Source organism: Crocodylus siamensis, chromosome 4, assembly GCF_052110815.1.
Source record: "Crocodylus siamensis isolate JL-2025a chromosome 4, ASM5211081v1, whole genome shotgun sequence".
NCBI lineage: Eukaryota > Metazoa > Chordata > Crocodylia > Crocodylidae > Crocodylus > Crocodylus siamensis.
This window is the reverse complement of record NC_143398.1, coordinates 145,794,021-145,815,492: the sequence shown is the minus strand read 5'-3', so window position 1 is coordinate 145,815,492 and position 21,472 is coordinate 145,794,021. Positions and strand designations below refer to the sequence as shown.

General features: G+C 57.4%; 1 protein-coding gene across 8 annotated transcripts; it reads right to left on the bottom strand.

Annotated features, from left to right (window-relative positions):
- Nucleotides 1-33: 33 nt before the first annotated feature.
- Nucleotides 34-20,992, bottom strand: WNK4 (WNK lysine deficient protein kinase 4). Of its 8 annotated transcripts, none has more exons than XM_090044043.1 (20): nucleotides 20,389-20,991; nucleotides 11,960-12,132; nucleotides 10,894-11,114; nucleotides 10,365-10,522; nucleotides 8,517-8,605; nucleotides 8,001-8,220; nucleotides 7,428-7,758; nucleotides 6,852-6,982; nucleotides 6,631-6,704; nucleotides 6,187-6,328; nucleotides 5,869-5,985; nucleotides 5,595-5,774; nucleotides 5,108-5,168; nucleotides 4,581-4,736; nucleotides 3,835-4,451; nucleotides 3,033-3,129; nucleotides 2,264-2,714; nucleotides 1,868-2,070; nucleotides 1,493-1,609; nucleotides 34-1,180 (listed from the first exon to the last, which is right to left on the bottom strand). In XM_090044043.1, exons 1-20 carry the CDS (start codon nucleotides 20,890-20,892, stop codon nucleotides 1,110-1,112), a joined length of 4,113 nt encoding a protein of 1,370 aa, XP_089900169.1. In that variant the 5' UTR covers nucleotides 20,893-20,991; the 3' UTR covers nucleotides 34-1,109. The 8 variants fall into 8 exon arrangements, with proteins under 8 accessions (XP_089900169.1, XP_089900170.1, XP_089900172.1 ...); XM_090044044.1 differs by having other exon boundaries at nucleotides 34-1,177; XM_090044046.1 differs by having other exon boundaries at nucleotides 1,493-1,590; nucleotides 20,389-20,988.
- Between the last annotated feature and the right edge of the window lie 480 nt (nucleotides 20,993-21,472).

Genomic DNA, 21,472 nt, shown 5'->3' with positions numbered 1-21,472 from the left:
GCGCGGTCTCAGAGCAATAAAAGACTGCTTCCCCTTTGTTCACTCTACTTTATTCACAACCCCTCTACAAGGAGGTTTTTACATCATTAGCCTGTTCTGTTTTCTATCAGGGCAGAGGCAGAACTTCACATGGCAGCAGCATCTCACAGCTCAGCTGGAACAGGTGGTGAGCTGCATGGTAGCCTAGGGCTAGCCACACCTGGCTCTGGAACAGCAGACATTGTCTTCAGCATAGGGCAGAGTGTCAGGCAGTGCATGGCGCAAGGCAGAGGACTTGCCTGATACTAAAACACACAGCGGCATAAGTGCACTTGGGCTTCTTCTGCTGGCTTATAGCTCTGGGTCAAGGGCCCCCAAGGAGACAAAAGCATCCATCCACACACAACCTGTGGACCCTTGAGGCTGGGAGCAAAGCAGAGGCAAGAGCTGCCATGAAGAGGGGGGATGTTGGCATACATATTTCCATAGTCCCAGCCCTGCCTTCAGCAAACATGGCCTGGGGTAGAATGTGCCTGGGGAGTCCCTCAGAGACTGAGTTACATTTGCTGCTGCTGAAAGGAGGGGAGGTGTGGGGGAATGAAATGCAGTGGGAAAGGCTAGAGGGAGCTGACCTCTTTGCAGTGATCACCACAAGGAGGCACTCTGAACCAAGGTCTGGGGCCCTCCAGAGACTGCTGCTATGTGTGTGGAGTTGGGTCACTGCCCTGTTGCATACTTTTCCCTTTCTGCTGTGCCCTCCCCCATTCCCTTCAGAGCCAGGCTCCCCCTGCTTCCCTGTAGTTCCTGCAGTCTGAACAAGGGGAGGGACTGCAGAGAAGGGGTAGGACTTGGGGGTTGTAAGGTGGTTGATCACATGCCTGGAGGTTTGGCTCAGGCTCCTGAGGCTGAACAAGGATAGATTGACCTCACAGATATCGGGCTGGGCCAGGACTCCATGCCCCTCTAGCCCATAGGGCACTCTCACAGAGGCTCCCTGGCCTGCAGAAGTTGAACTGAAAGGGATAAGCAACAGCAGGTGCCTTCTGCTCCCATTGGAAGTTGCTCTCTTCCCCCACAGAGCCCGTGCTGCCTCTGTACCAGGAAGGATTCCCAGCTCACAGTAGGGCCCCTCACTGGACCTCTAGTACAGCAAGCGCTTGGCTGAGGTAGTCCATGCAAGTCACTCCTGACCAGCCAACTACTGGAAAGACAAAGAAGTGAGACAGTGATGGCTCTTGGCAGGGAGCCCCAAACATTAGAAGCAGCCAGCATCAGAGCTACCACATCAGGCCAGGCCATGGCTGCTCCCCAGGAGCTTGCAGCCACAAGCATGAACTGCCGAGAAAGGGAGCTCAGACCCAGTTTTGGGGAAAGAGGCATTCCACCCTCCTTCTACTCCCTCTCCTGGTACGTGCCTAAGCCAAGCTTCTGCTCTGTTGAGTAGGGAGTAAATGAGCTGGGAGGTCCCATACCCAGGGCTGAGGCCCATGGAGCAATGCTTGTCCTGACTCACCATCCGGCTGAAGTCTCCAGCAAACGTCACCCCTTTGTTTGGCCGCTGATCCTGGGACCCGGTACTGCTGCCACTCAGGGAGTTCCGGCGCATGATCCCTGCCAGGGCCAGATGCAGCTGAGGATGGGTCAGCACCAACAGAGACATGGCAGCAGTAGCTGTTGGGACTGAGCCTTCCTCAGATACAGGGCAGTAGAGCGCATGCTCTTCAAGGTGCTGGTTAAAGCCATGGCCCACAGCTGTTCTCCATGCAACACAGGGCAGAGTCTACCAAAGCACCCAGCTCCATGAGGCTGCCCAAGACTTCCCAGGGGTGTGAGCCCAGTGCTGGGGGGGGAGGGGGGGTGTCTTTGGGCACTAGCAAAGAGCTGGTACCTGTGGGCTGCAAGAGTTCCACACGCTGGAGGCTGTTGCGCCTGGATGGGTTGAAGCTGCCTTTGGAGAGGCGGCGCTGGCGGCTAGAGAGCATAGCAGCTGGAGAGACTATGCCTGGGGGCGGCTGCTTTCCCATCCTCAGATACAACTCTTCGATCTCCTTCTTCTGTATGGACTGCAATGTCTGTACTTCTGAGAGGTGCCTGGGGGCAGACAGGCCATAAGGGTAGGAGCAGGGGTTGCGGATCCCTAGGAACCATGTAGATATGGGTCTGGACAACTGCCTCTTAGCCCAGTTCCCCATAGAAAACAGAGGGAGGGCCTGGAAGGGTGCAGCAACGGTACCTGCCCACACCATCAGGATACACCTTTTCAGTTCCCCTTGGCCCCACTCACTTCTGTCGTAGATTTTGCAACTCTTCCCAGATCTCCTCATCCTCACTCTCGCTGTCATCGCTGCTCAGGTAGGAGGAGCTGCGTGAGTAGCTGATCCACACCTGGCTCAACACTGCCTGCTGGGGGTTCTCAATGCCCTCCTCCTGCTCTTCCACTCCAGGCCCATCGTGGTCACTCTCTGCTGGTGCCACTGGTGTCCCCTCCTCAGCCAGCAGTTCATCTGGGTCCTGTACTGCAGTCTCAGGGACGGAGTCCGAGTCATAGCTGGTGCTCTCCTGTCCATCGGGGGAGCTGGGTACCACAGGCTGGGGGGAGCTGGTGGCTGCCCCGGACTCCCAAGGCTTTTGCCCACTCTGCTCACTGTCACTCTGGCTCTGTTGATCTGGGGGGCTGTCAGCTGGGTCCTGGGACCGGGTCACCTGGAAGCGGCCCAGAACCTGGGGTCTGGCCTCTGACAGTGAGCAGGGAGAAGCGTGAACAAGAGATGGGCTCTGCCTGAGCACAGGTGGGAGCCCTAGCTCAAAGTCCAAGATGCACCCCCTAAGCACTGGTACCCAACCCATAGAAGAGCAGGCTGCCTAAGCGCACCTGCAGCAGCATAGGAAGCTGCTTAGTAGTCCCTCCATGGAGCAGATACCACTTCTGAGACCCTCCAGCCCCGCCCCAGGGCCAGGCTGCCCCACACTTGTATGCTGCACCTCAGCCAAGCAGCAGCAGCATCCCTGCTCCACGTTTCCCACCCAGTCTCCTCGCCTGCTCAGCACCTCACCTTCATTAATGGGTGACAGCCGAGTCCTGGGCACGCTGGGCGCAGGTGACTCCGAGACGATCAGGTGGTGACTGGATTTGGGGGAGCTGAGTGGCACCTGGAAGACAAGGCCACAGGCAGCATCAGCAAGTGCCAAGCCACTCTCAGCCCCTACCCTGCACAAGATGCCAACAGGATGCCTCTGAGCTGGCCAATGCCTAGCAGCAGGTGATTCTGCACTGAGCTGCAGCTACTAGCTCAGGCCCTCAAACTCTAAAGAGGTTGCCACAGGCCTAGCTGCCCATCAAGGCTTCAAGCCAACCAAGACTGGCTCACCCCAAGGGCAGTGCTTCATCCCTGCAGCTCCACAGCTACTTCAGTGCACTGGCAGAAACTGCCCCACGACCATCCCACCATCTCAGTGCTGGAGCACCACAGCCAGGCCCCTCCACATGACCCTACCAGCCAGCAAACACAGGGGGAAGCAGGGAGGAAGAAGGATGGGGGTGGTGCTAACTCAGCAGAGGGGGCTTGCTTACTATTTGTAAGAGGTCAATATGTCCTGGCAGTGCTCCCTAATGCTCAGGTTCTTCCCAGGGGTCTGACCAGGCCCCTCCTGCAGCTGCTTGACACTTGGTACAGAGGCAATGCCAAGTCAACCAAATTCTCCAGCCCCCTCTGGGGAAGAATGGGATCTGGTCCAAGCACACAGCATCCAGCTCAGCCTGTCTGCCAAGCCCAGACCCCAGCAATAGATTCTGGGGGCACAGGGAATCTCCACAACCCAGGCAGGGCATGGGGAGCAAAAGAAGCACCTGCTTACCACACTGCTGTCCAGCCTCTCCACAGCACTCTGTGATGATAGCGGGTTCTCTGTGGCTTCACAGTTTCCAGGGTCCTGCAAGACTGGAGCAGGCACTGGGGCCAAGAGGGGATATGGAACCAAGGCAGCAGTACTGGCCTCATCCAGTTCCCCAGGCCCATTGCAGAGCACAGCTGGCTCCACCAGGGCTGAAGAGTCAGGGTAGACAAAGTGCGTTGGTCCTGGGTACGGCGCCTGTGGCTGAGAGATTTGTGGCGAGTAGACATGTCCACCTGGGCTGGGGGATGAGGAGACAGCTGGCAGCAGTGTCTGGGCCACAGTCATCACTGCCAAAGAGAACATGTTGGCCAGCGACAGCAAAGGGGCAGCTGGAGACCAGTGGGGCATGGCTGGTGTGGCACTGGTCACAGACAGGCTCAGGGGTTCTGGGATGCTCAGCCCTCCTGGAGGCAGCAAGGTGGATGGCTGGGTTAGGGAAGACTGTGTCAGTGCAGGTGGGAAGCCCCCAGTTTCGGCACCAGGAACAGTCTGTGGGAACTGGGAGATGGGTAGCTGGCCTGAGGCCAGGCCAGGTGCTGTTAGGGATGGCCAGCTCTGCACAGTTGCACTAGGGGAACCTGTGGAGGGAGAAAACAGTGAGAAAGGCCCTGGGGGGGGAAAAGAGAAAGACACAGTTCCCACCGGCGCAGTTCCCTCTTCCAAAACTCAAACTCTCTTTCTGCTCAGAGAGACTGCTGCCCCAGTACCTGCAGATGTTCCTGGCAGTGCAGACCACAGCATGTTGGACTGGGTCCCTGGCAAGGGGTCTGCAGGGCTGAAGATGTCATTCTCTGATGGGGAGCTGCTCAGTGAAGGCTGGATCAGAGACTGCATTGACTGGCTAGGGCTGGTGTAGCCCAGATCTGGGACAAAGAGTAGGAGTCATTCCTGGTACCATGCACAGCCACAGCCCCTCATACTGGGCCCAATTTACACTGCCACTCAGACAGCAAAGGCCCATGCCTGCATCTCCCTCTGGCAGGCACAGCCATGCATCTACTGCTTCTTGGGCTCCCAAAAACCCAGATGCCCTGCTATCTTCTCACTGCAAGACATCCATTACTATGTTGCCAGCAGGCAGCACAGAGCAACCTGACCCACTCCAGGAGACGGTGTGTCACAGACAGAGAAGGCAGGCAGTCACTGGTGTGGACACAACCTTTAAGTGGGAGATGTGGAGATAGGGGTGTCACAGTGCCATGCTAACACAAAGCTTGTCAGGACAGAGACATACCACTTAGCGAGGATGACGAAGAGATGGAGCGGGAAAGTTCCTGCAGCTGTAGCTCTGCCTGCTGACAAAAGACAGAGACTGAGCCAGAGCAAGGGGTGGCATCTGGCTCTAGAGATGCAGTGCATCCGCTCTCAGGCCCCCAGTGCAACCCATCACAGGCACCCATGAATATGTGCAAGACCAACCTGTTGCACCCACCAATCAGCAGGAACCAGGCCTGCAGGGTCAGATGGCAGAGACCAAGTTCCACTTAGCCTGGGGAAGGGAGATGCCCAGGAAAGACTTGTGGAAGCTGGCTGCTGGGGCTCCCCCCTTGGCAGATCAAGGTGGCATCAATGAGACTGTGGTAGGAATCAGGGAAGCCAGGCTTTGTTCTTCATAGAGAACTGCTCCCTCTCCCTCCTCCACATCACACAAGATGGGCAGCTACCCACTGGGGGAAGAGGGAACGGAATAGCTTTGGCAGAAAGGGATGAAGGGTACTTACTGGGCAGCCGGCAGCTGCAGCTGCCACAGGTGATGGACTCTCAGCCTCAGGGCTCCCAGCCGCCTCCAAGCTGGTGCTGTGCACATCCTTGCGCAGCAGGGTCTCTACACGGTGGATGATGTCCCGGATGCGGTGAATGAAGCCTTCCTGCTCTGACTTGAGGATGAACTCATTGTTGACCTGCAGGAGTCGAGGAGGAACATCATCACTGGGAGAAGCAGCCTGGGGCCCTGTTCCCCCAGCCCCAGCACCAAGAACAACACTTCACACTCACCATGACGGCAGCAATCTCCTCAGGGTTGTCACCATCCAGATCAAACTTGAAGGTTACCATTTTGTTGTTGTAAGTCTGCAACTGGCATTCCACCACACGGTCACTCTTGTCAGAGATCTGCAGGGCAGGGGCAGGGTTAACTCATGCAGGGAAGGCTGCTGTATGCCACATAATGGCCCCTTCCATCCCTGGACAGCAGAAGGAACTCACCTTGGGGGAGAGCAATCGGGGGCGCCAGGGCTTATTGTCCTAGCCCTCCCTCCTCCCCCTTAGCTGGCAGGCAGCACACCCAATCCCACACCCACCTGCTACACTTACATTTGTGATGCGCAGCCTGGACCTGGCTCGACGCCGCAGCAGCTTTCCCGATGGCCGCTTGGCAGGCAGCTTGGTACTCCGCTCACTGGCTGACAGCCCCTCACACCCATCGCTCAGGCCAGATGCCACATCGGATGCATAGCTGTGGCAGAGGCCCCAGTATCAGGCTGCATACAGTTCACATCCTGTCCTAAGATCCTTATCAACTGCACCCTGCTGTCCCACTGGACCCTGAGCCTCTCAGCCCTGAATTCTCCTGCTTTATGACAAGACGTACAAGTCCTAATCTACACCATCTTCCCAGCTCCCATTCCTCTGTGATCAGAGCTAGCTCACTCCAGGTGCTAGCCTGCCCAGGTGAGATGCTGCTCAGCCTCTCATGCTAGGGGGCTCACATGGTTCCAGCATGCTTTGCCCCCGCACGAGGATAGGGTCCAGTCATACCTGTCCACAGGGGAGGAGAACTCGCTGGCTGGTGCAGAAGAAAGGCGCTCAGAGGACATGCTCACTGCAATGCTCTGCAGGGGGTGGGAAGACTAGAGTGAGGGGGAAGCACAACTACCCACCAGCCCTCTCCCTACACTGCACTCCCCCACACCTACATTGCCCACAGCAGAGCCACCTGCTACCCTCTCTGCCCCAGCCCAGCCCAGGGCCCTGCTCACCGAGGGGAAGCAGCAGTCTAGTGGAGCAGCAGGTGGACTGAAGGGTTCCCCTGCAGAGAAACTGCGATGGGACAGGTTGGGAGAGTCCATGAACCCTGAGGAGCTCAGGTAACCATCTGTCTCACAGTCAGCTGCAGAGGACAAAGTAGTGTCAGAAAGCTGGCCCTGGGGCCAGCCGTGCAGAACTCCTGGCTCCCAGTTTGCTGTGGGGAAACTGCTTTCTGCCCAGGCTCTAGGAACAAGGGCTGGTTGGGCTCTCCCCTACCCTACCCCACCAGTTCCATACATGGAACTGCCATTTTTCAGAAGCAGGGAGAGACCAGGCAGCAACTGCCTAGAGAAAGAAGTCACCAGAGCAACCAGCTGGCACATTTAGGGCTCTGAGCAACATCAGCTAGATGCCAATACACTCACCGCAGAGAAGCAGGACACTGCCCCCCCACCCCCATGAACCTCAAGTGAGACCTGATCCCCCATCTCTGTGGCTGGCCAGTGTAAGGCAGAACCCCCTCCTTTCCACCCCCAAAAATCCTGGGCCACACCCCCACAAGCAGGAGCCAGGCACTGTCAACTTACAGGTGGCAGAAGAGTAGCTGGTATGCCGGTACAGGAAATGCTGGTGCTGGTCAGCTTCAGGTTCCTCAGGCTCCGGAGGGAAGGTACCATTGAGCATGGAGTCCCCAGAGCCAGGTGTGGTTGGAGAGGGTGCAGGGGTCCCTGGTGCCAGAGGGGACTTCAACTCCTCCAACAGCTGCAGGATGCCCTGCTGCTTTTCCTGTTCCTTGCGCTGCAGCTCATCCTGTGCCTGCTTCAGCTTCTCCCGCTTGCGCTTGATGGCCACCACACGGTCCCGCACTGCCTTGGCTACCAGCTTGTAGTCTGCTTCACACACAAAGCCCAGGGTTACCTGTAGAGACACAGACCAGCAGCATTAGGTAGTGCAGCCCTGCCCTGCACTGCCTGGGTCACAGCCTTTCCAGCCTGAGGCTGCAGGCTGGTAGAATAGTTGGGCAACTAGGAAAAGATGGGAACCAGGCACAGGGGAGACTGTGGACCTTAGAGGCCCCAAGAGGGATAGTTATAGGGGAGAGGGGGAAGGAGAAGAAGGTGAGAGTGGTGTTGCTACCCAATCCTCACTCTTGCACCTACCATCTCCTGGGCCACCTCCTCAGCCACGTCCTTGTAGAGCTCAAAGAGGAACTCAATGGCATTGTTGTCCTTGTACTTGCCATGAAGCTTCTTGGTGTCGTCCATGCGCAGCCAGAGCTTGAGGCCAGACTTGATGCCATCATCCTCCTCAGCCAGCTCAACATGCACTCCTGTGTCCTCCTGGAAGAAGGAGTGCTCCAGCAGGTCCTGAATGGTGTACCTGCCAGAGACATAGTGGGCTTGGCATGGGGAGGCAGGCAGGCCATCTGGCACAGTTAGGGGGCACTGTAGGGAAAGGGCTGCCTGACAGGAAAGCTCCACTTAGATGTGCAAAGCTCAGCTCCCTGCAAACAAAGATGTCATCTCCACTCACAGCAGCACCGAGGCCAGGCACTATACAGACCCGCAGCAGGACTGGGGCTGAGACAGAGCCCAAAACCCCAGCCACCCCTTATCTGTCTCAAGGACCCATGGTCCAGGCTGCCTAGGGCCTGCACAGCAGCCCCATGTGCTCACCTCTCATTCTTGTTCATGCGGATGCAGCCCTCTATGATTTCCTTCAGCTCTGGCACTTTCACTTTATAGAAGCTGTTGGGTTTCAGACCCTGTGGAAGAGCAGTCACCCTCAGTCCAGCAGGTCCCTTCCCACAAGGGTCACCCACAGCTCAAAGGATTGCTTAGTGGTACAGGGCTCTCCTAGACTGGCCTAAGGGCAAGGGACATGCTCCCTCCAGGTCTCTGGGGCCTCAACCTACAGTGCTACAAGCTGCGCACAGAAACAGCTCCACTGGGAGGGTCTTAGAGGAAACACCTCCCTTACCCAATCACTCACCTTTGGACATGCCATTTCCCTTTACCACCTACAGAGACAGAGCCTTTCACCCCCCTGCAATGACTGAGCTCAGCACAACTGCTCAAAACCACACCAGAGCCAGGACTGCTTCCACCCACCAGTGGTGAGGCCCTCCTTCACCTCCCTGCACCCCCAAGAAGTTTGCACACATGGGGGCAATTTAAATTCCTGAGGCTTGTGGCTTCCATTTCCCAGGCCAGCAATCAGGGAACAAACCGGCCCTGCACTGGATCCAGCCAGCTCAGAGTGACTGAGGAGCTGAGGGCACAGAGCCAGATGGGAGCGGCTAGAACTGGCTCCACTCCACAAGCACGTCTGCAGCTGCTGCCCATGCACAATGCCCACTAGACATGCTGGGGAACAGCTGGTGGGCAGTGGATGGAAGCCAGGAGCACAGCAGGGGCTGCAGAGACAGCATTGCAATGGGACGGGAAAGCAGAGGCTTATCCAGGAACAGCAGAGGCCTCCAGGTAGTGCAGACCACCTGCAAGGCTAGGACAGGGCAGCCTGGAGAAAGCAGAGGCCAGATGCACCCCCAAGAGCAATCCTTTCCACTAGTCCCACCCCTCAGGCACAGGCAACCAAACCAAGCTAAGGGGACAGATGTAACAGTCTCAGACCAAGTACCTGAAAATGCACAACTGTTCCTGGCACAGCCCCTGGGGCAGGAGAGACCTCTTGGAAGCAAGGCCATCCAGCACAGGGCAGTGCACACCAGTGTCAGGGGCTCCAGGCAGCAGAGACAGTGCTAGGGAGAGGGCCACTCTGAGCATAGGGGTGCTCAGCTGCCTCAGGGGGCTCACTGCAGAGGGAGGGCATATCAGCTGGCGAAGGCTGCATGTGCAACAGAGCCAGAGCCCAGGTTACTGCAGATCCCTTGTGCTGCCTGGCAGGCCCCTGCTGCCTGCCTCCATGTAGGGAGCAGCTTTCCAAGGACAGGGCTGTACAGGGCTAGGCAGGTGCCAGGGCTAGCCAGACTCCATACTGCTGCCAGCTGAGGCACACATCCTCCCAACCTTGACAATTATTATTAGCTTCTTACATAACTTGTGAAGTGACGGATTCAAGGAGCTGACAGTCCTGGGCAAAAGACTAGCCCTAAGCAAGCCTGCCCCATCAATAAGCTCCCCCCAGCCCTGCCCATCCCTGCATTCCCACTGCTGCCCAAACAAGCCTGGAAATTCCCCAGTACACCCAGTCCTTTGAACCACACCCTTCCCCTCACCTGGTCCCATAGCCCTGGGGACCACCAGCCTCACAACTTCAGGGACACGGACATGGCAGTCATGCTGCCAGCAGCATAGTCCATGGCCCAGGAGCTGCCTGCAACCTGCCTGGACAGCCCAAACCTGCAGGGCCATGCCACCTTACATGCTGCACTGCAAAAGTGGCAGCAGTGCCCAGGAGGGTGCAGGCAGCCCTCAGAGTGGGTGGAGAGCCCAGGGCTGGGATGGCACATGAAGAGAGGCCCCGCAGGGAAGGGCTGATAAGGCTGGCAGGCACTCACTCACCGAGGTGACCTTGCGGTAGATCTGGGCGGCGTTCTGGCACTCTGAGTATGGGTACTCTGAGGTGGCCATCTCCAGCATGCACATACCGAAGGCGTACACATCCACTGCCTCATCGTACTTCTCCTCATACATCTCCGGGGCCATGAACTCTGGAGTGCCTGGGGGCACGCAGGACATAGCTCAGGACCAAGACCCAGGCTGCCTGGGGAAGATGTGGGGGCTAGAGCCCAATACCACCCACTGCCCAATCCAAGGCCTGTAGGAACGGCCATACCCCAAGCCCATCCTGCTACCCAAGGGCTACTTGGAGCCCTCCTGTTTTATGAGGTGCAGTAGCTGAAGACCTTAAGCCCAGCAGGCTTCATGCCCTCTTGATTCAAGCCAAGGCTCCTGTGCCCCCAGCCAGACCACACACAGCTCCTTGGCATGTTTGGGACTCAGCTGTGACAAGAGACACTTCCCCTCCAGGGACCTGGCTATGTGCACAGCCCTGTGCTAGGGCATCAGAGGAAAGGTCTTGCCCACATACCTATCACGCTTTTGGCAAAGGAGGCTCGCTTGAGTGTGGCCAGGCCCAAGTCCCCAATCTTAACAGAGCCTGTGGGGCCAGTGATGAAGATGTTGTCACACTTGAGGTCACGGTGGATGATGGGAGGTGAGCGCGTGTGCAGGAAGTGCAGGCCTCTGAGGATCTGCCGGCTCCAGCGCTGCAGGACCTTCAGCTTCATCTCCTTGAACCGCTTCAGGTAGCTGCAAGGGACAGAAGAGACAGCTCTGAGCAGTGGGCACTCCAGATGGGCTGTACCTGCAGGGAGGTGGCCTGGGGCAGAGGTTGGGGACACCCTGATGGTGTTGCCAGGCCCACCTCCCAGGTGCCTGTATGCCCCTAACACATCGCTGCCCTCTTGACTGGGAGTCACCCAAGTGACCAGAACCGGTGAGGAGCCCATTTGGGTACCGAGTTGCCTCAGCCTGCATGAAGAACGTTGTTCTCCCACAGGCTGCAAAAAGCAGGAGCCAAGCTCCAAAAGCACCAGGAGCAGGCCAAGACACCAGCGTGGGGAGCCGAGCCGCAGCAAGTAGCCGGGATGCAGCATGAAGAAGTGAGATTGTACAGGCAACACCACCAGCTGCTGGTCAAGCAGAAAGTACCACACTCTGGGGCTGCAGACCTGGGCACATGGGGCCAAACCCTGTTACTGAGCACCCAGCAGAAGCACTGTTTTGCTGCACTCTCCACCAGCTCCAGGGCCTCTTCCCATGCTCAACTGCAGCTATGCCTGCCCAAGGGGATGGCAGACTCTGCCCAGCACAGAGTGGGCCTGGACAGATTCTGGCAGAGATAGCTGGAAACATGTCCTGCTTTGTGCTGGGCCTTGCTCCACAAGCCTGCAGCACGGCCCATGTTGCTGGGAAGTCACACGCAGACACACGAGCTCCCTGCTTGCCCACCTCCCCACGCTGTACATTTCCTCACCCTGACACACAATGTATGCCCCCACCTATCCATCACCATAAAACCTAAGACTCCCTCTCCCCACATCCCCTTGCCCCCCCCACACCTCATTACCTTCCCCCAACCCTAAAATACTCACGTTTTTAGGGTGCCAGATGTCATGAGCTCAGTGACCAGCACAATGCAGACCTGACCCTTGACACATGACTTCCAGGAGTCATAGAACCGGACAATGTTGGGATGCTGCAATCCCTTCAGCATCTCCACCTCCTCACTGAAGCGCTGCCGCTCAGACTTTGAAAGCTTCCGGGTCTGCAAGGAGACCAGGTAGGTGACATGAGTGGTCACAAAGGACCTAGGGTATGATGGACTGGGGAGCATCTGCACAACAGCAGGCTGGCAAGGAGGGGCTCCTGTACCCCACTTACTCTCCACAGCAGCAAGGCCAAGCCAAGGGACTCCACTAAGGGATTGGGCAGTGACCCTTCAGGCACTGCCACACCCTGAATGTCTCAGGGGATTCCAAGACATGCCCTCCTGGCTGAGGTGGTTACTAGGACAGTGCAGGCCAGATAGCCTGGTAGCGGGGGCACCGAGACCATGCTCAGTCCAGCCACCAGGTAGGTAGCGAGCAGGAGCAGCGAGCTGTGGGACAGGATCCGGAGCTGCCCAGTTGAGTCAGGCTTCCCACACCTCAGCCCCAGCGGCTTGGCTGCTCTCTCGTTGGAGGAGTCTGATTAGTGGCAGGCGGCGGCCACACTCCCAAACACTGGAAGCGAGAGGCTCCAGGGAGTAGCTAAGCCCTTTGGCTCACAGTCGCCATAAATCAGCCTGGCATCTTTCGCAATATTTGTGTTGCATCATAACTGGTCCTGCAGCTGCCAAGCTCCCCACATGGGGCCATTCCATAATCCCCTCCTTTCTGAGCACATGGTCAGGGGCCAGACACAGTCCAGCACAGTGCGAACCCATCAAGAGGAGCTGGGATGAATGGGACCTTTCACATCCAGGAAGAGTTTAGCCTGAGGGGGCCTCCCATCCACGATTCCGGTTCTAGCCTAAAGCATCCCCTGCTAGCACAGCCAAGGGAGGGGCAGTACCTCTGCTCTGAGGCTGCCCCACACTCCTGACACACTGCCCCCTTCCCATGCTGCTCAGCCTCTCTCTCGAGCTAGGATGACCAGAATGGAACAAGCTGCAAAAACACTTCTGTGCCAGGACCAAAATGCTCAAGGGAGTGCCAGACTGAGCCCTGGCAAAGTCCGAGGGAAGACCAAGCCAAGGTTGGTTACAAGCAGCAGCCAGACAGAAGCAACTGCAGGGCTTAGATCCCTCTGCCTTGGAGAGGTTGAGGGATGGCCTGCTCAGGTCCCAGCCCAGGGGATGAGGGGTGCTTCCCTCTCTCCAAATGCATGGCAACTCGATTCTGACAATCTGAGCCCTTTCCCTGGAATCTGATTCTGGACCTTGTGAGCTGCTGCTGAGACAACATGAGAGCCAGGCGCTGCCCTCAACCCCCTACAAGGCTTACAGGGTGAAGTTAGAGCACACCAACTCCCCACATGAGCATAACCCTAGGGCCTGAGGTTTGTGCCCAAAACACCTCTCCGCTTCCCTGCTCAAGAGCTGTGAAAGCACAGCCTGCCCCCGGCCTGGGACCCCAGCAGCAGGAGGCCAATCAGCTGGCGGCCATGCTCTGCCAGCCATTGCTCACGTTCTTGTTCTTGATACAGCACTACGGAGAACTAGGGCCTAGTGCCCAGAGTGACAGGATGGGAGCCAGGACTCCTGGGTTTCATCCCTTGCAGCTTCACTTCATTTAGTACTGGAGCAACAGTCTGCCACATGGACCACTTGCCCTGACGCACCCAGCAGCCACAAACTGCCCACAACCAGCAATGCCAAGGGAAGATGGCATCTTTGTCCCTGCCAGCTCCAGACCCTACCCAAGGAAGCATGCCCAAGGAACCCACTCAGTGGTGGCACACGGGGACAGGAGACATGTAGCCTGGCTTGTCAGCAGGGACACAATGTACTCTCCTAATAGCCACCTGGTGGGGCGCAGAAGGACACTGAGAATTGCAGGCATTGGAGCCATGTACTGGAGTACTGTGTCCAGTTTTGGGCTCCACAATTCAAAAAGGATGTGGAGAAGCTTGAGAGAGTCCAGAGAAGAGCCACGCGCATGATCAGAGGTCAGGAAAACATGCCTTACAGTGTCAGACAGAGCCATGGGGCTCTTTAGCCTGGAAAAGCACAGGCTTGGGGTGATCTGATGGCCACCTATAAGTTTATCAGGGGTGACCATCAGTATCTGGGGAACGTCAGTTCACCAGAGCGCCCCAAGGGATGACGAGGTTGAACGGTCATAAACTACTACAAGACTGTTTCAGGCCGGACATAAGGAAGAATTTCTTTACTGTCTGAGCCCCCAAGGTCTGGAACAAGCTGCCATTGGAGGTGGTTCAAGCACCTACACTGAACACCTTCAAGAGTAGATTGGATGCTTATCCTGCTGGGATCCTATGAGCCCAGCTGACTTCCTGCCCTTTGGGCGGGGGGCTGGACTTGATGATCTTCCGAGGTCCCTTTCAGCCCTAATGTCATGAATCTAGGAAATGTAGCAAGTTGAAGTGGAAGCAGTCCATCCCCTTTCCCCCACAATCCCCCCCTGCCAGGAGAAGCATGCTCCTGGGGTGTTTTCACCCGCCGATCTGAGGGTGCTCTAGCCAGTGGCCACAGGAAGAGGGAAGGGCAGGAGACAGCAAGGAGGGGCTGCAAGGGTGGCTGCAGCAGCAGGTTTACCTGGACGCAGGGGAAGAGATTGGTGGTGCAACTGAAGCTGAAGCCATCAGACCCCTCTGCCAGGGCTCAGGCTGTCCCCCAGCACTAAGGGCTTCTCATCCCCAGTGCTGCTCTGACAGCTCTGCTGAGCACTCCAATCCCCCCCACCGCCCCATCTCACAGGTGAAGAGCCCAAGACAGTGCCTTTCCCAAAGCCACAGCCTCTCAAGTGTCCAGGCTGGGATCAAAACCCAAGAAGAACTGGCTCCTTGCCCAGAACTGGCCCTGCTAGGCCATGCGGCCAACACGTGTCTATTCCTGCTGCAGCCGGCCTGCCAGACACCCACAGCTCTCATTGGCCTTTGCTGAGGTGGAGTTTGGGGGAGGCTGGTATTTTTACACATTTGTTCCTTTCCGAGGGTGTTTATGAGGCTTTGGCTACAAGCACAGCTCTGTGGAGCCCTGGGCAGTGGGTCCAAGTAGCGCCCTATGAAAGCCCCATTGTGCAAAGCTGAAATTCACTTCTAAAAGGGGGTGGGGAAAGAGACCTATTTACATAAGTTAAGGTGCATTTATAGCCAACAGCTTCCCTAGGCCACCAGAGCAAGCAGTCCTGCACACAGCCTGGAAACAGAGCCCAGCTGCAAATGACAGTGCCCAAACACCTCCTGCTGTGGCCCCAGAGAATGGGGAGCGGGTGCCGCACGCCCTCCCACTGTGCCTAACTGGCCTCTTCGACGCTGCCAGAGCTGCCCCAAACACCAGACTTGAGACCAGACACAGCTGCCTGGCAGACTGCGGTATTCTAGTTTTTATGCAAGCCTGTTCCAGTTCACAGCTCTCAGGGGGTCCAGGGCATGTGCTCCACTGGAGCCCAGCAGTTTCATGGCTCCTAGAATGATTTGTTCCTTGACAGACCAAAACGGGTTCAGACAGGGGCTGCAACAGGAACCCCAGGCACCTCGTGTCCACTTCTTTCTGCAAAGCCTAGTCAGGCATGCACAGTGGCCCTTGCCATGGCTTAGGGACCCGGGAACAAATCTGCTTCCCCATGCATCAAGCATTTCATGGGCCCTTGGGCATCAACCACCCCCAAGGTTCATGTGGCAGGGGAAGGATTCAACCTACTGAAATCCTCACCCCTACCCCTGTGCTTGGCTCTGATAGCCCTGCATACTGAGTCATGCCTCATCTCAGTGTCCCATTCTTTGGTTGGGGAATTAGCTGGATATATCACCCTCTGTGCTGAGCTCCCCCATACCTACAGAACCACCCACCCCCCCACCTCCAGGCTGCAGGCACACATTCCCAGGAGGGATTTGTTTCTCTAGCTAACTATGCTCAATAATCCAGGAGACCATTACCAGATTGCTGCAGGGCTCTGTCCCCACCCAAATACAAGGACAATTGCTTGGGCACACTCTCTCCAAGCAGCAGCATCACCCTGCCCTGCAGGAGGCACAGGTGAGCAGGACGGGCTCCCACCAGGCACCACGCAGCTGGGAGCACAGAACCCAGGCAGGGGGCAAGGACTCACAGCACAGCTGAGGCAGGGATAAGGACCCAGGCATCAGGGCTTTCTGTGAAGTTCAGCACCTTCCAGCAGGATTCCCTCACTCCTGGACAGGAATGCAGCCTTCCAGCAACCAGCCCTAATGCTTGTAATTAGCAACCCCCAGATCTCCCAGGTGGGAGGCAGCACACTCCCCCCCAGACCTCAGCACAATTTTGCAAGTAGCTACAAAAACAGCTCTGTGGCACCCCCATGCACACACCCCTGCCCAGGGGTTCAGAACCACCTATCCCAACAATGCTGCCAAAACCCAAGCTTGGTGGGGGGTCTGTCCCCAAGGGGAAGCAAGAATGAAGGTACAGCCCAAGCCCCAAGCTAAACACGTAGGAGTGAGAAGCCTAGAATACCTTGGCTGCTCTAGACCTTGAAGCATGTCTGGTGAGCACAGGATTTCACTTACAAAGCTGTGCCATGCACATGCTATACCCTGCTACAGACATGGAACATAACAGAGGTACAGGAAGGGAAGGGCTACATGCCAGTAGCAGGGACAACAGTGGGGAAAGGCTATCAGACACCTACATGAGATGCACCTCCTTATAAAATGGCTGCCTCATATAGCTAGGACCCACCAGACAGAGTGAGCAAGCAAACACAAAGACTGCCCCAGAGCCCAAATCTCTTGCCTCAGAGGATGCTGCTGCAATGTAAAATGCAACAGGCACTGCCGTCTGCCATTCCAGAGCATTTAACCACAACCCCCCTCCCTCCAGGCACAGACTACAGCATCTAGGTGGCACAGTGGCATCAGGCGGAGGCTTATGAATCAACATGCAACAGGCACAGCTGGTAGGCACCCAACCCCATGTATGTGACTGCCCAGTATCCCACCCCATGCACGATCCTTGGCAGCTGTCTCCTCTCTGTCCCATGGCTCACATCACCCAGAGAGCTCATGTCCAGGATGGGGCTCCAACTGGATGAGTCAGCATCACCCCAGGGTGGGCAAGGGCATTGCAGAACAGGGTATGGAAGAGGGAAGCAGTCTTAGGGACCTTTCTGGGTGAGCACTCCATACACAAAGAAAGGGGGTGCAAACACAGTTCAGCCAGCTCAGGCAGCCCCAGGCCTGGCTCTGTGTTGCTGCCCAGGGCAGCAGAGCTGAAGGAGGAAGCATTTGAAAAGCCACTGAGGATCAACATATTTACTGACTAGTCCCAAGGTGGGCCTCTAGTCCCCTCCTGCCCCACCCCATTCCTTTCCCCAGGCATCTGTCAACAAAAACACCATTTTAAAACTAAATCTGGAAAGCAAAGAGAGGTCAGGGCAAGTCTGCAGCATAGGGGAGCCCAGGGCTGGACAGCCAGGAGCTGGGTGCCAGAAGCAAGGGGCAACAGCAGAGCTGGCTGGGAGCCCAAGGATAGAACAGGCATGGGCTCAGGATGGGGAAAGGAATGACTTTCAAGACTAAGGGGCACCCTGAGAGCTGTGTGAGGAGTCCAGGGCTGGAATGAGGTGACCACTTCTATTTTAAAGGCCATAAAAGACAACTGTGTGAAAAACAGAGGACAAGCTATTTTTATAAGGGCAGAACCACAACCGTTTTTATCTGTGGTCCAGAATCCTATATTCGTATCACAGTGTCCAATTCTCTTCATGACTGTTGCTCAAAAAACAGACTTTTAAGGTCTAGCAAAATGTTTCTTAGCCCCTTTTGGGATATGGGTCTTGGGACAAGAGAGGCTGAACCAGGGATATCTTAAATGAGAACATCAGCAGAGCTAATACAACAGTGGTCTGTGGATTGGGAGACAGGGGACCAACAGAGCTAGGACAGGCAACATAGCAGGGCTTTCTGCACAAACTTTGTATCCAACTGCCCCTGCCTCCCCCTGCCACTCTGCTGGACAGGACACTCAGCAGACAGGGGAATTGCCAGAACCACCCTCTACAGAGAGGGGCCCCTAGATGGCAATAGCAGACACTGCTCCCCTCTCCCCCAGAAATACCATTCAGCATCATCTCTCAAGCCTGCCAGGAAGTCATCTGCACAGCCACCATGACAGCAAGCTTGGCCATGACAGGCATCATGTGCCAGGCTGGCTGACAGACTGATACAGATAGTGCCCTGTTGCATCCCCCTGAGGACTCCCCCAGCATTGCAGACATGCACTGGATACCTCCAGGACATCCCCAAGGCCTCCTGCACAGTACATACCTTTGGCCTGCAAAGTGCTGGTCTGCCATGGGGTCTGTATCCCCATTCAGTTTGAAGCCTTGACAAGATGGCAAAAAAAAAAAAAAAAAAAAAAAAAAAAAAAAATCGAGAAGCAGCATGTAGATAAGAAACACAGCCAGACACTCGTCACAGTGCCAGGAGGGACACCATAATTATCCAAATAGGGAAAGCAAGGTGAAATAGGGTCACCCTGAAGCACATGCTGGGCAATGTTTTCTATCCCGGACACTCATCCTGGAGGAATGGGATTCCAGATTTGGGAAGGTGCGAATGTCCTGACCAAAACAAGAGACATACACAAGGACAGGGCTACAGAGCAAGCTGGCAATCAAGTGCGAGTGACTGTGTACCTCCCCAACATCTATGAATTATGTAGCACCACCCAAATCATGATGCTTTCCTTGCTGACAGCTAAACCCCAGGGCCTTCCAAAGAGGGCCCTGCTCCCCACGCTGAAAAGCGGCCACCTCTGCAGCACAGTACAGGGGTTAGGGGCCAAGACGACAAACTCACAAGAGACATTATCCTATGTAAACAAGGACTTGGGACCTCTAGATGTAGCCTCCTCAGGACAAAGAGGTTATCAGAGACTTTGGACCATAGCTATAACTTAAGGGGGCTGAAACAGAAAAAGGGGCCTCAACACAGACAGCCCCATGCTGCCTTGCTGAGGCCTCACCTCCATTACTAGCAATTGCGCCATCGAAAACACGAGTCAGGAAACAGAGGGGGCAAAGACAGTAACGAAACCAGTCTCCTTGCCACAAGCACCCTGGAATCATCGCCTCTTTGGAGCCCACCAGAGAGGCACACGGGGGTGAAAGGAAAAGAAACAGGGGCCCTGGCAGAAGCCCTGGGTCCAGGCACTAATACAGTGGCTGCTATATCCACCTCCAGAAGGCTTATAGAGCTTCTGGCAGCATCACGCAGACTACCCACAAGCCGCAGGTGCCCATCAAGCCTTCTGTATTTATAAAGCTGCCAGCACTGCATTAGACTGTGGTCATACTAACCTGTCAGAGCCTGACTGGGACACAGTACCCCTGAACAAAGTTAACCATTCCCGCTCCAAACACACTGAGGAAGTCAGGCACTGGTGCTGCCAGACCAGCACTCTGACCCAGCTAATTCCCCTGGGGCACTGCACAGAATTACCTACTTCAGCCAGAGCCAGCGAAGTGCTTGGTCATGCTGACCCCTTTATGTCTTGACCTGGTATGACTGCAAGCTCTTTGGGCAGGGATTGGCACAGGTGTCTGGAGCATGGCTGTGGGCCTGCCATAACACAGGGACAACACCGAGCCAGACAAGAAACAGCAAGTGATGGGGCTGGGATATGGAATCCAGAAACTAGCAGCAAGACACTAAGAGTTTTTCCCGTGAGGATCCTCGTTGCCAGATTAAGCAGAGCACCCTGGTGCCAGCATGTGCGGCTGAGACGCAGAAGGGGGATCCAAGCAAGTGTGCTGGGAAGGGGGGCCAGGGTACGCGCAAGCCCTGCTTACAGCCCGCTCGGCCAGCTTGGGTGCTGCAGCCCATCTGCAGAAGTGCCACCGTTGTGAATGATGGCAAATGAGGTTAATTTAATATCCTGTCTGCTGCCAGCTCATTCTTCCTTGTAACACAAATTGCCGTGTTTCAGGTCCAGCCTGCCAGCCTTAGGAGGCCCTGGCGCACAGATAGGAGAGCCCAGGTGAATGGAAACAGGTCACAGGTGCCAAGGTAAAGCCAGCCACAGCTTAGGGCTGTCCCCACTTTGTCTGACCTCCTCCTCTCCAGGCATAGGCTGGTCTAGCACCCCTTGAACAGGGACAGTATCTGAGGAATGGCAGGCACTGGGGAACCGGGTCAGGGGCTGGAGGTATCCCTCAGGCACCCGCATCCCACGCGCCCCACTTCCAGGCCAGGGCTGCGGCCCTAGCTCCGAACGCTGCCGCCCCAAGCTAGGATTTCCCATCTCAGCCTTTGTGCGGGCTGCCAGACGGAGGTGGAGGAAGCGCCCGGTGCTGGGGGCAGCAGGGGCCGCGCTCACCTGCAGTTCGCACCAGGCCACCTCCACGGTGGTGTCGGTGTCCAGCCCCTTGTAGACCGTCTTGAAGGAGCCGCGGCCGATCTCGATGTCGAACTTGAGGAACCGGCCGTCGGGGGACGTGGCCACGGCGCGGGTCTCCGCCTCCTCGCTCTCCTCCTGCTCCTGCTCCTGCCCCTGCTCGCGGCGGGCCCCCTCGGCGGCGGGCGGCGGGCTCCGGCTCTGGGGGCGCCCCGCGGCCGCCGCGCCCTGCCCGTCGGCGTCGCCGCCCGCATCCCCCGCGCAGCCCAGCAGCAGCAGCCCCAGCCCCAGCCCCAGCTCGGCCGAGCTCCGCCGGCTGAACTTGTGCGAGCCGCGGCGGCCCGACAGCCTGCGCGCCCGGCGGTGGGGCGGCGCGGCCCGGCCGGGGGGCTCCGCCTGCGGCTCGGGCTCCGGGGCGATGCCGCAGCCGGGCACCTCCGCCTCGGGCTGGGCCATGGCGGGCTCGGCCACGCGGACCATCAGCATCGGGGCGGCACCGGCCGTGCTCCCGCCGTCCTCGCACCTGGCCGCGGCGGCGCTGCCCTGTGGACTGGGAGCCGCGCAGCGCCCGCCCCGGCCCCGCCCCCTGCGGGCCCCGCCCCCGCCGTAGCGCGGGGTCCCGGCGCCCCGCCCGGCTGCTCCAGGGGACGGGCCGCTGCGCCCCGCTGGCAGGCAGCCGGGGCCCGCTCCGCCTCTCTCCCCCCACGCTGGAAGAGGCGCCAGGCGCTCTGCCCCGACCACGTGCGGAGGCTCCTTTGCCCGCGCCGCGGCCGCTCGGGGCAGGCTAGGCGGATCCCCAGCCCCACGAGCCGGGGCAGGGGCTGGAACCAGATACTCTTGAAGCTGTTCAGAGCTGGGGAAAATCTTTAAGGTCGCAGTGGCCCGAACACTTCTCGCAGGCTTGCTCCGCAGTGGCGCGAAGCGGTTCCATCAGTGGGGCTCCTAGTCCCGAGGGGCGAGCCTGGGGGCACTGAACTGCGGCGACATGCTTCTTTCATTAGTTGTCTGCAGTTTTTGACCTGAGACTTCACAGTATCCTGTTCCCTGGAAAGAGCAGCTCCAAGGT

Excerpts from the sequence above, each read along its gene's own strand:
- WNK4 (XM_090044040.1), bottom strand. The coding sequence starts at position 20,892 with ATGCTGATGGTCCGCGTGGCCGAGCCCGCCATGGCCCAGCCCGAGGCG. Across the intron at positions 11,115-11,959 it reads ACATCTGGCACCCTAAAAAC|CTACCTGAAGCGGTTCAAGG; the intron begins GTGAGTATTTTA and ends TGTCCCTTGCAG. Across the intron at positions 6,705-6,851 it reads TAGACTGCTGCTTCCCCTCG|AGCATTGCAGTGAGCATGTC; the intron begins GTGAGCAGGGCC and ends CACCCCCTGCAG.